Here is a 12,838-nt window from a genome sequence, read left to right as displayed (position 1 = left end):
CATTAAATACAGGGAGCCATCCACAGATCTCCCCCCTAAACAGTGCCATCCACCGATCTCCCCCCTAAAGAGTGCCATCCACCGATTTCCCCCCTAAACAGTGCCATCCACAGATCTCCCCCCTAAACAGTGCCATCCACAGATCCCCCTCCCCGACGCTCACAGCAGTATATTTAAACTAATCCGTAACCTTTAACTGTGGATATCTTACTTTGTCTTTGCTCCGGTAATACAGGCAGTGCGGGGAGCAGCGCTCACTCACTGACGTCACGCGCCTTCTCCAACTAGGCGGCGCAGGCGCGTGACGTCAGTGAGCGCCGCCCCCCGCACTGCCTGTATTACCGGAGCTAAGACCTAGACTCGAGTATAAGACGAGGAGGCTTTTTGAGCACAAAAAATATGTGCCAAAAAACTCGTCTTATACTCGAGTATATACGGTATAATAAAAAAAAAAAAGTCAAATTCTTTCAAAAAACACCAATAGAGGACCAAAGAAGGTAAAAACATTCTATACATGTGTAAATGGGATAATTTAAATTTACCATATCCTGTATTGGTAAAACAGGAAAAAATATTTTGATGGAGAAAAAAAAATAAAAAGTGCACCAGGTGCACTAGGAGTTAAAAATGACATGACCTTATTTAGCTGGTAAGACTGTGACAATACCAAATTAATGTAGTTATTGTGTTATTCTACTTACCAAAAGTTTACATTTTCTTTGCTTCACCATATTCTGACCCCATAACTTAATTTTATTTTATTTTCCAGCTACAGAGCTGTGAGAGGGCTTGCTTTTTGCAGGGTGAGCTGTACTTTACAGGTCTTCGTCAGGAATTACAAATACAGGCAGAGAAGCTGTCATTTAACAAGATGTTATCTTCATAACATCATTCAAGTAATTTTATCATAAACAATTTTCTTTTGAAGGCTGCTGCCAAACCCAAACTTCACTTTTTTACCGTTTACCCAGCTACCTTTGTCAGCAGTTTTGAGGGGTCAGAACTGCTGACAGACTCAAGCATAGATTGTGACCCCTATTGGGGACAGTGCGCTGCGGAATTTAGCAGCACTAAATAAATAAATGTTGTGATTCAGATTGGGAACGGCCCAGAAAGTAGCACAAAAACTAAGCTTAAAAAAAAAAATGGACATCAGTTGTGTATTACCTGGACTGTTCGGCCTGGTTTGAAGATTTTGAGCCAGCATGGGGAACCCTATAAAAACAATGAAAAGTGAACCCAATTCTTCTAGTCTTCTATACAAGCACACAATGTGAAAAACACAATGCAATAAAAAAAAAAAAAGTGTCATTTTTTGGCACAGCAGCCATCAATAAATCAGGAGATAATGTACTCAATTTGGACTCACCTCTTATAGGTATCTGAAGCAGCAGCATAGTGTATGGGAGTGCAGCCTTTAAAGTCTGCCACATTAACACTGGCTCCAGCGGTGACTAGAGTCACTGTGCACTGGTAGCTGCCATTGGCAGCAGCGTAATGCAGCGGTGTCCTACAATGTTAAAAAAAAAATTAAATAGAAGTCAAAAGCATTCTGTAAAAATATCCAATATTTTACATACACATAAGGAGAATTCTTTAAATCAGAATCGTTTATTGATCAATAAAGGTATTAACAAAATAAAGATTTGTATACAACAACAAAGATCCTGTCAGACCATCCATCAGATTCTTAACATAATGAGTCTATCATATTAACATTAAGTCAGCGTAATATAGGATATATAGACAAACTTGGTATTCTAAGAATACAGGACATTACAGAAATGATGTTAGATAATTACTTAACATCCAAACATCCCCCCCACCCCCTTTTGCTTGATCCTGCAGAGTGTCAGTTACATCACTTATTTATTTAGTAGTCATATCTCAAAAAGGCCATTTCAATGAGAACTGAGATTACAGGGAGTATGCGACCTCCCCCATTAGACAGCTTGTGTTAGGGCTCTTTCACACCTGCGTTATTGTCTTCCGGCATAGAGTTCCGTCGTCGGGACTCTATGCCGGAAGAATACTGATCAGGATTATCCTAATGCATTCTGAATGGAGAGAAATCCGTTCAGGATGCATCAGGATGTCTTCAGTTCCGGTACGGAACGTTTTTTGGCCGGAGAAAATACCGCAGCATGCTGCGCTTTTTGCTCCGGCCAAAAATCCTGAACACTTGCCGCAAGGCCGGCCGGATCCGGGATCAATGCCCATTGAAAGGCATTGATCCGTACCCGGCCTTAAGCTAAACGTCGTTTCGGCGCATTGCTGGAGCCGACATTTAGCTTTTTCAGAGTGGTTACCATGGCTGCCGGGACGCTAAAGTCCTGACAGCCATGGTAAGTGTAGTGGGGAGCGGCATACTTACCGTCCGTGCGGCTCCCCGGGCGCTCCACTGTGACGTCAGGGCGCCCCAAGCGCATGGATCACGTGATCACGTCATCCATGCGCATGGGGCGCTCTGACGTCATTCTGGAGCGCCCGGGGAGCCGCACGGACTGTAAGTATACCGCTCCCCCGCTCCTACTATGGCAACCAGGACTTTAATAGCGTCCTGGGTGCCATAGTAACACTGAAAGCATTTGGAAGACGGTTCCGTCTTCAAATGCTTTCAGTACACTTGCGTTGTTACGGATCCGGCAGGCACCTCCGGCAACGGAAGTGCATGCCGGATCCCAACAACGCAAGTGTGAAAGAGGCCTTAAGGTAAGGGACCCAGTAGGGATAATTGCCCTCTTATGCAATCTCTTGACAGTGCTACAAAAGCCAAACTCCCAGCCTCCAACCAACCCCTCCATACAGACAGGAATTTGTTTGGACATTTTCTCTGGTCATAGAACCCCCTTTCGAGGCGCAAAACTGTATTCAACCTATTTATATATTCCTGTGCGTTGGGTGGATTTTCCTGTGGCCAGTGTTTAGCAATTAAAACCCTCGCCTGAAACAATATTCTGTGAATGCATAGGGACAGTTTATCATCTATTCCTGAAGAGTTCAGAATACCCAATACACAGACTCTGGGATCATTAGGCAATCTTATCTGAGTCGTAACGGTTATGATTTCACGTATATCTTCCCAATATTTTCCTAATTTTTGGCAATTCCAAACCATATGAAGCCATGTCGCTTCTATTGCTCCACAGCGAGGGCAAGTGGAGTCCGGTTGTGCGCCTATTTTGAATATAAATTTTGGGGTTCTATACACTCTGTATTAAGACAATCTCTGAGATTCATTCAGTGTAAGACTAGTAGTTAAAGCCAGAACGTCATTCCATTGTTCTTGAGATATTGTCCCTACATCCTCTTCCCATTTTCCCTTTACCACCAAGGGAGTTAAGGAGGTACTGGCGTCAAGTATAAATTTATATAATCGTGATATCAGGCCTTTTGCGGACCTGCCCTCCAGTAGCTGTTTCACCACAGGAGGGGAGGTGGCAACCACCATACCCATCAGAAATTTGCGTTTGACATGCATGTCTTAATTGGAGGAATTGGAAAAAAAAAAAAAAAAGAAAAAAAAAAATGCAGTTTTGGGTAGGCCAAACTCTTCCTGTATCTGGGTAAAAGATTTAAACATTCCATGAGATTGAATTTGGCCCAGAAATAGTATGCCCCTCTCCTCCCATGGGGAAAAGCCTTCTAGTCTGAATATCTCTGGCAATTGGGGGTTCCGCCATAATGACGTATTGTCGCTAAAACCGGTTACATTTGCCAATTCCTTGAATTTTGACCAAACTTTGGTTATAAGAGAGATTGTGGGAAGTTTCCTACCTAGAGGGTGCTGCCTGCTCACTTCAACCGAAGCAATAGGTGCTGTTTCATACTGTGAGCAACTATATCACCCGAGGAGTCCAAATCAACTGTTCTAATCCACCCTCTAACATGCTGCAATTGTGCAGCTATAAAGTAGGACCATGGGTTCGGGAGGGACAAGCCGCCCTCTTCCTTACTTTTTTGGAGTGTCTCTATACAAATTCTCGGTTGCTTTTTTTTTTCCAGCGATCTAAAAATCCCCTGAATTTTGTAGAATATCCTCTGTGGGACCCATACCGGCAAGTTGTGTAATATATATAATAGCTGTAGCATGAATATCATTTTAACCGCCTCACGTCCGCCCATAGGATATAAACGTCCTATGGGTGGACGTCTATTTCTGACAGCACGTTTTAAAACGTCCTGTCAGAAATAGCAGCTGCACGCTAATCGTGCAGCTGCTGATCGGGTTGCCCGCTGTCAGTGACAGCAGGGCAACCCTAAGACAAGGCACGGACAGTGCCCAGGTGTCCCTGCCTTCTAGATCGCTGCAGACACAGCGCTCACCGAGCGCTGTGTCTGCAGAGCAGGAAGCGCTGTGCGCTTCCTGTTCCGGCCCGGCGGTCATGTGACCGCCGTGACCGGAGTGTGCAGGAGCTGTGTGAGGTCTCTCAGAGACCTCGATCAGCCCTGCTCTGAGGCTGTACAGCGCTGGATTGCTGCTGTACAGCCTCTATAGGGGTGCATTTGTCCTGTAACTGGGGCTACTATGTCAGCCCCAGTTACAGGAGAAATCAACAGTGTAAAAAAAAAAAAAAAAAAAAAAAAAAAAAAAAGTGAAGTAAATGTCCCCCAGATGTCTTGTATGACCTTATGGGGGACGATAAGTGTAAAATAAAATAAAAATAAAATAAAGGGTTGAAAAAATAAAAAAAAAGTTTCACATGTAAAAAAAAAAAAAAAAATCCCAAGTAAGGAATAAAAAAAAAATTAAAAATAGAAAAAATAAAATAGACATATTTAGTATTGCCGCGTCCGTAAAAACCAGCTCTATAAAAATATCACATGACCTAACCCCTCGGGTGAACACAGTAAAAAATAAAAAAAACTGTCAAAACAAGCAATATTTGTCACCTTGCATCACAAAAGGTGCAACACCAAGTGATCAAAAACGCGTATGTCCCACAAAATAATACCAATAAAACCGTCACCTCATCCCGCAAAAAATGAGCCCCTACATAAGAAAATCTCTCAAAAAATAAAAACTATAGCTCTCAGAACATGGACACATTAAAACATAATTTTTTGGTTTCAAAAATGCTATTATTGTGTAAAACTTTAATAAATGAGAAAAAGTATACATATTAGGTATCGCCACGTCCGTAACAATCTGCTCTATAAAAATGTCACTTGACTGAACCCCTCAGGTGAACGCTGTAAAAATAAATAAATAGAAACTGTGCTAAAACAACCAATTTTTTGGTCACCTTGCCCCATAAAGTGTTATAATGAATGATCAAAAAATCATATGTACCCAAAAATAGTACTAATAAAACTGGCACCTTATCCCCTAGTTTCCAAAATGGGGTCACTTCTTGGGAGTTTCTACTGTAAGGGTGCATCAGGGGGCTTCAAATGGGACATGGCATCTAAAAACCATGTGGAGTTCCTTATCTTCTGCGCCCTGCCGTGTGCCCATACAGCAGTTTACGACCACATGTGGGGTGTTTCTGTAAACCGCAGAATCTGGGTAATAAATATTGAGTTTTGTTTGGCTGTTAACCATCGATGTGTTAAAGAAAAAAATTGATTAAAACGAAAAATCTGCCAAAAAAGTGAAATTTTAAAATTTGATCTCCATTTTCCTTTAATTCTTGTGGAACGCCTAAAGGGTTAACAAAGTTTGTAAAATCGGTTTTGAATACCTTGAGGGGTGTAGTTTCTACAATGGGGTCATTTATGGGGGTATCCACTATGTAGGCCCCACAAAGTGACTTCAGACCTGAACTGGTCCTTATAAAGTGGGTTTTGGCAATTTTCTTAAAAATTTGAAGAATTGCTTCTAAACTTCTAAGCCTTCTAACGTCCTAAAAAAATAAAATGACATTTCCAAAATGATGCCAACATAAAGTAGACATATGGGGAATGTTAAATAATAAATATTTTATGAGGTATCACTTTGTTTTAAAAGCAGAGAAATTGAAATTTAGAAAATTGCGAATTTTTCAAATTTTTGGGTAAATTTGGGATTTTTTCCATAAATAAAGGTGAAATATTTTGACTCAAATTTATGACTATCACGAAGTACAATGTGTCACGAGAAAACAATCTCTGAATGACTTGGATAAATAAAGGCGTTCCAAAGTTATTACCACATAAAGTGAGATATGTCAGTTTTGCAAAATTTGGCCTGGTCAGGAAGGGGGCAAAGGGCCCAGATGGCAAGTGGTTAAGTAAATTACAGCAGCCAATTACCGTAAGGGGCAGCTTACACCAAACATTAGTTTTGACTACAAATTTAGCAATTAGTGGCTCTAAATTCAGTTTTATGTATTCAGCTGGTATTGGTGTTATCACCACACCTAAGTATTTGAAGTGAGTGGTCAGCTGCAGGGGTATACGGGCGAGGTCTAATTGTGGTGGGGTGGGCTCTAATGGGAGAATTGTGGACTTGTCCCAAAATCAACAATCTCCTTCATTAGAGGATCTATGAACTTCTGTAGGTCTCCCACATATAATAATAGATTGTCTGCATATAACGAGACTCTTCCCGGGGGCCTATTGGAAATCCCTTCCACAATGTGGAGAGTTTCGCAGAAGACAGGCTAGGAGCTCGATTGCTATCGCAAATAGCAGGGGGGGGAAAGGAAGGGGGGGGGGGGGGGGGGAGGGGCAACCTTGTCGTGTGCCCGTGTAAAGGGAAGTGTTCGGAAAGTAGCCCGTTCGCTCTAATCCTTGCTAGCGGGGAGTTACACAGTAATTTGACCCAGGAGACAAAACCCCGCCCAAATCCCATGGCTTCCAGGACTTCCCACAGGTATTCCCATTCTATGCTGTCAAAAGCCTTGGCAGCGTCCAAGGATATTATTGCACGACATCCCCCAGTATTTATCGGTCTCTGGAGATTCAAAAACAGTTGACTGAGATTATTGCCCGTGCTCCTATCCGACATAAATCTAGCCTGATCCCTATGTATTAAAGGAGTAATTACCTTATTAAGTCAATTGGCTAGTAATTTAGCTAGCAATTTCACATCGTTAGGTAGAAGAGAAATAGGTCTGTACGAGTCAGGTCTAACTGGGTCCTTATTGGTCTTCGGAATAACCACCACTATCGCCTCCCTCATAGATGCAGGTAACTTTCAGATTCGTAGCGCATCGTTAAAGGTCTCCACAAGATGTGGGAGGAGACAGTCCAGGTATTGTTAAAAAAAAATCCCTGTAGTCTGTCCGATCCCGGGGCCGTTTCATTGGGGAGAGAACCTAAAGCTATTTCAAGTTCCTCCAAAGTAAGGGGTTCATCCAGGTATGTGGCAGATTCTAGGGACAATTTAGGGATAGATATTTGGCCATGACATTTTTTAATATCATCTCTTCCCATGGACAATTTAGAGGAATATAATTCCTTATAAAAGTTATGGAACGTATCAAGGATTACTGAACTTTCCACTGAAAGTTCTCCAGCAGAGGTTCCGATTGCTGCTATTCTGGATGCACCCTCTTGCGAGCAGACCACCTGTACTCTCTCCTGCCTCAAAGTATTTTTGTTTGATAAAGAACAGTTTATTGGCTAAACCCAAGCGTCCCACAAATTTCTGAACCATTTCAAAAACGACCACAAGAGGTCTAATTTTGGAAAAATCGGAAGCTGAATACTGCAAATCTAAATCAACCAAATCTTTCTTTGGAAGATGGAGACCATATATTTCATATTTCCTTAAGACAGAGGAGATCCAGGAAATTGTACAACCTTCTAAAACACACAGAGTGGTTTCTAAGATTAGATCCATCAGACCCTTGGTACACACTTTTTTCCAAATAGTATATAGAGTATATATATTTGAGAATAAAAGTAATCAGAATTTACGATATTTCATCAAGAACAGGAGACCTTAGATGCTAGGCAGGCATGGAGTAAGATAGACAGAAATAGGGGGGGTGGGAGTTTTCCAATGTTTGGTTTGGTTTAATTATTAACCATAACTTATGACCTATGTTCGGTTATAATTAAAAAAAAATGATACTTTGATAAATGTACATTTGCTTCTATCTCATATTTACTACTAGAAGAATGCCATTATTTATTATGTATCAGATATGTTTACGCATAATTTTTGTGTATATGAACGCTCATTGTATGGTGATTATTATCTAAAATCATAAAATAAAAATTATGGTTTAAAAAAAAAAAAGTTTATTGTCCGCTATCCGAGAGGCAACGCGGTAAATATTCTAGAACAGAGGTATATGGCAATGCTTCTAGGGACCCAATGGGTAAATCTATTCTGGACAAGGAATTATGGGACGCAGAGAAGCAGGAGTATTGCCGTTCCTGGGGGAATCTAATTCTCCACAGGTCGTGCAGGTCCAGTTCTCTGAGTAACTTTGCCAATGAGGTCACCCCAGCATTTGTTAGGTTATGAGGTGGCGGGAACTTATCTAAAGAAGGATCCAGATATTTGTTAAAATCACCCGTCATCAGAATTGGCGCCTGTGGGCCCTGTGCTATCCATGACATTACCTCTTATTGCACCGGTGGAGTATGGCGGTGGCATGTATATGGCAATTAGAAGAAATTGTACCCCAAAAATAGAGCAGTGCAGGCAGACATATCGGCCCTCAGTATCAATTTTGCTAGTGACACTCAAAGGGAATAGCTCTATGAACTAGGACACTAACCCCCCTCGCGTGCGTAGAGAAAGTGGAATGAAAGGCCTGCGAGACCCATGGTTTGGGAAGCAGCCTATGGGATTGTTTAGACAAGCGAGTCTCAGTAATGCATATTACGGCTGGCTGATACTTCTGAACAGCCATAAAACCCGCTTGACATTTAGTATGATCTCCCAGGCCTCTAACATTCCATGTCAAAATGTGAGTTTTATCCACCATCATTCCGTGAGAAGCATAAGAGAAAAGCGATCCAGACATCCACATAAAGCAATTACCGTATGGAAAGAAAACAATTGCATGTACTAACCCTAAATAAACCATGAACATAATTCCAAAAAAAAAAATATAACTTTTGGTGGTCCCCAAGCATGAGGTACAGGAAAAGTTCCTGTAACCCGCAACATAGGAAGCGGTAGCACATCCGCATTTACGGACCAGATCTCAGTAATAGAGATCCGGGCAGCAATTAAACAGCACAAGTGGCATAGTTAACTCTTGGCATGTCAACTAAACATGTAACAATAGCACAAGTATGAATACTAAAGTAATTTTTAATAGATAGCACCAGATTGTTACTCCAGGGCACAGTGGTGTCCGTGAAAGAACAGGCTCATAGCAAACATGAAAAATTATACTTATCCCCGTCCCCAGAGTCTTCCATGTTGTCCCTGGCAAAGTCCCAGGTGCGGCATTTCCCACTCTTCTATCAGTCGTTCTCATAGCTTTCGGAAGACAGGGATTCGTTTGTTCAATCCAACGGCTGGCATCCTCCGGGGATTCGAAAAAGTGGGTCTTTCCTTTAGGCTGGATTCAGACCTGAGCGTTTTACAGCGCGTTCAAACGCGCTGTAAAACGCTCAACACATGAAAACCAATGCTTCCCTATGGCCCTGGTTCTCACTTGAGCGTTTTACAGCGCGTTTGAACGCGCTGAAAAACGCCCTACGCTCAAACAAGTTCTTGAGCTTCTTTGGGGCGTTTTGACGCGCGTTTGTGGCCATAGGACACTGCAGTCAATCACACAAACGCGCGTCAAACGCGCGTTTACTATTGCAAAAAACGCGCATAAAAACGCGCGTTAAACAATGCGCTCAGGTCTGAACCCAGCCTTAAACACCATCTGCAGCTTTGAGGGATATAGCATAGAGTACTGTATGTTTTGTGAGCGTAGTCGCTTTTTAACATCCAGGAATCGTGCACGTCGTCTCTGCACCTCCGCTGAGAAGTCAGAAAAATGGAGACTCTTTGTCCATCTATAAATAGATTCTGGTGTTCCCTTGCTTTGCGGAGAATGGTATCTCTATCTTGAAAGTGTAGAATCCACATTAGCATTGGCCTAGGAGGGCCTCCCGGTGGTGGTGGGAGAGACGGCACTCTGTGCACCCTCTCTATAGCAAAGAAGGGAGACAGTCTTTTCCAAATATCTTTCTGAACCAGTCCTCAAAGAAACAGACAGCATGGGACCCTTCGGTTTTTTCAGGGACTCCCACTATGCGAAGGTTTCAGCGTGATCTATTTTTAAAGTCCTCCGTTTTATTTATTAGGAGGGTGATGTTGTGAATTACTTTAGCCAGATCACGTTTCATAAGGGGGACCTGGTCTTCCAGTCCGCTTACACGTCCCTCTGCTTCAGCATTTCTTTCCTTAGCTTTCCTGATGTCTTGTCTAATAAAGGACACATTCTCTTGGAGGGACCCAATGGATGTATTAAGGGTCATCAAAGCTGCACTACATAAGCATATTGCTCCAGGCGCGCCACGACCTCCGCTGCTTTAAGAGACGCGGCCGCGCCATGTTGTTTCGCTGGGGTCGGTCCCGCCGCATCCTTTTCCTTCCTGCCCGATCGAGTCATACCGGCCTGGGGTCGCAGGAAGATCTTCCTCGTTATTGTGATGGTGCCCGGCTGTTTAAATCACCGCAGCCACAGGATGGAGACAGATTTTTGCAAGCGCTCACGCTTAAGATTTGCTACATTTTTCAGATGCTCACAAAATTAGTGAACCAAGAACATATTGTCTAGGAGATGCAATGCTGGAGAGTGCTGGTGCTGCTAAAGGGTGTATTAGATCATCGCTAACTAGCATTCATAGTAACGCTCATTAGTGTTGTCCTGGCAGTGTAATACTGCAGGCGATTACCCAATGAACAAGCAAACACTCGTTCATCGGGTAATCCCAATCTTTCAACAGGTTTAAAAATCATTGTTTGCCGGCGGCAGATGGTATTGTCTAATCACGATCAGCTGCCGGCAACAACGATTCAGCATGGAGACTAACAATGGAATTAGTGATCACTCCTCCCCATACAGTGGAAGAGATTGCTGCATGTAATATCAGCTGTCTCCTCTGCTGACGAGCAGGCAATTGTCGTGAAGGAACGCTTCTCTCCTGACAATCGCCTGCATGATCTGTCTAATACAGCCTTAAGGCATATGTCTGACACCCAGCTAAATGGGTCCTATTCTAATAAATGTGTCCAGTGCACGATATTCTTGACTTTGCATCCCTAAAAACATTCAACTGCTGCCTTGGAAATCATTGTTTAGTCAAACGCTGTACACTCCGACAGCTGCATTAACACAAAAACATTAATTCAAAAGTAGATTAAAGAAAAGCAGCTGCCAGATTACTCTAATTTTGCTCATCTATAAAAAATTAAAAAAAATTAAATTGTGATTCTTGTTTCTCCTAATATCTGTCTCCACAGGTATTCAATTGTCAGCCAATCCTGGTGCCACTGATTGAATCGCCAAACAGAGGGTTAAGATTAACTGCCTGATAAGAGAATGTTAAAAAATAAAGCTTTATTAAAGTTCATTAAAACAATGTGGCTAAACCACTATCAATTGTCAGGCTGGGTAGAGGGTAATGGGATCCTCTTTAATTCTCGATATACCAGAGAGCCCCCATGTACCTCACCCATTGATAGATGGGCCTATTTATTCCTCAATGCCCATAAGAACAAAGCTGTAGCAGTAGAACAACTGCTAAGTAACAGCCTATAGTTTAGTAGGTGAGAACAATCTACGTGGTAGTGGTAGTAGTAGTAGTAGTAGTAGTAGACACTTCTCCAATTAGAAATAATGTGTCAAATCCAGTTATCCCCGCCCAGGATTACTCTCCCTAATATAGTGTGTGGTACGTACATCCTTCAGCAGCAATAGCATATTATATTGTCAACTACCGAGTGAATACAACACCTCTGTAATCTGAAGCTGCACAGGGTCCCGCAGCACATGTCGTGCCAATTGGACATTTGCTGAAGAGGACCTTCAGCAAATGTCCAATTGCCACGACATGTGCTGCGGGACCCTGTGCTCACATGGACCCCATCAGTCTCAGTTGGCTACACTATGCGCAGACAAGCGTCCCACTCATTGCTTTAATTAACACTTCAATAAAGCTTTATTAACGTTTTCTTATCAGGCAGTAATCTCTGAATCTCCAAACACCCTCTTTCACATAAGCGAGTTTTCTGCGAGGGTACAATGCGTGAAGTCAACGCATAGCACCCGCACTGACTCATTTCAATGGGTGGGTGCACGAGTTTTTTTTTTTTTTTCCCCATGCATCATTTCTGCGTTTTGTGAGAATCGCAGCGTGTTCTATATTCTGCATTTTTCACACAGCCCTGGCCCCATTAAAGTGAATAGGGCTTCAGTGAAAAAAAGCGCTGCATCTGGATGTAACCTGGATGCAATGTGTTTTTCCCTGATTGTTGCTAGGAAAGGTTTGTAAATAGTCAGATTTTATTTCACGCTCGCACAAAAAAAACGCATCAAAACTGATTGCAGCAGCTCTGAAAAAATAAAATAAAAAATAAAAAACACTGAACACAATTGCAGACAAAACTGACTGAACTTGTTTGCGAAATGGTGCGAGTTTCACTGAACGCATCCTCAGCCAATCCATATTGCTCGTGTGAAAGAAGCCTAACGCCTCAGCATTTTAGCACATACCGACTCACGCAACTAATTTGTGAATGTACAGAACTTATATATTGTGTATGATTACCAAGCAATGCTATTAAGTTTCAAATATTTTTCTGAAACAGTTCCCATTGACATTCACATTTCCATTATACACAAGATTTAAGCTTACCTTCCAAATTTATCTCGTCTCATCAGATCAGCGCCACTGCTTGCTAGCAAATTAAGACATTCAACATTGCTGCAAAACAAATTAGAAAAAT

At 42.2% G+C, this 12,838-nt stretch overlaps 1 protein-coding gene across 1 annotated transcript in view; it reads right to left on the bottom strand.

Annotated features, from left to right (window-relative positions):
• The window catches only part of ANKRD52 (ankyrin repeat domain 52), a 78,889-nt gene that overhangs the window by 36,724 nt on the left and 29,327 nt on the right, over positions 1-12,838 (bottom strand). The window contains exons 13-15 of the mRNA XM_040425555.1: positions 12,748-12,816; positions 1,370-1,510; positions 1,168-1,215 (exon numbers count right to left, since the gene is read on the bottom strand). Of these exons, the coding sequence (XP_040281489.1) occupies positions 1,168-1,215; positions 1,370-1,510; positions 12,748-12,816 (258 nt within the window). The remainder of the gene's footprint in view (positions 1-1,167; positions 1,216-1,369; positions 1,511-12,747; positions 12,817-12,838) is intronic.

Source organism: Bufo bufo, chromosome 3 (assembly GCF_905171765.1).
Source record: "Bufo bufo chromosome 3, aBufBuf1.1, whole genome shotgun sequence".
NCBI lineage: Eukaryota > Metazoa > Chordata > Amphibia > Anura > Bufonidae > Bufo > Bufo bufo.
Note: the sequence above shows the minus strand (reverse complement) of the source record. Positions and strands in the feature narration are given on the sequence as shown.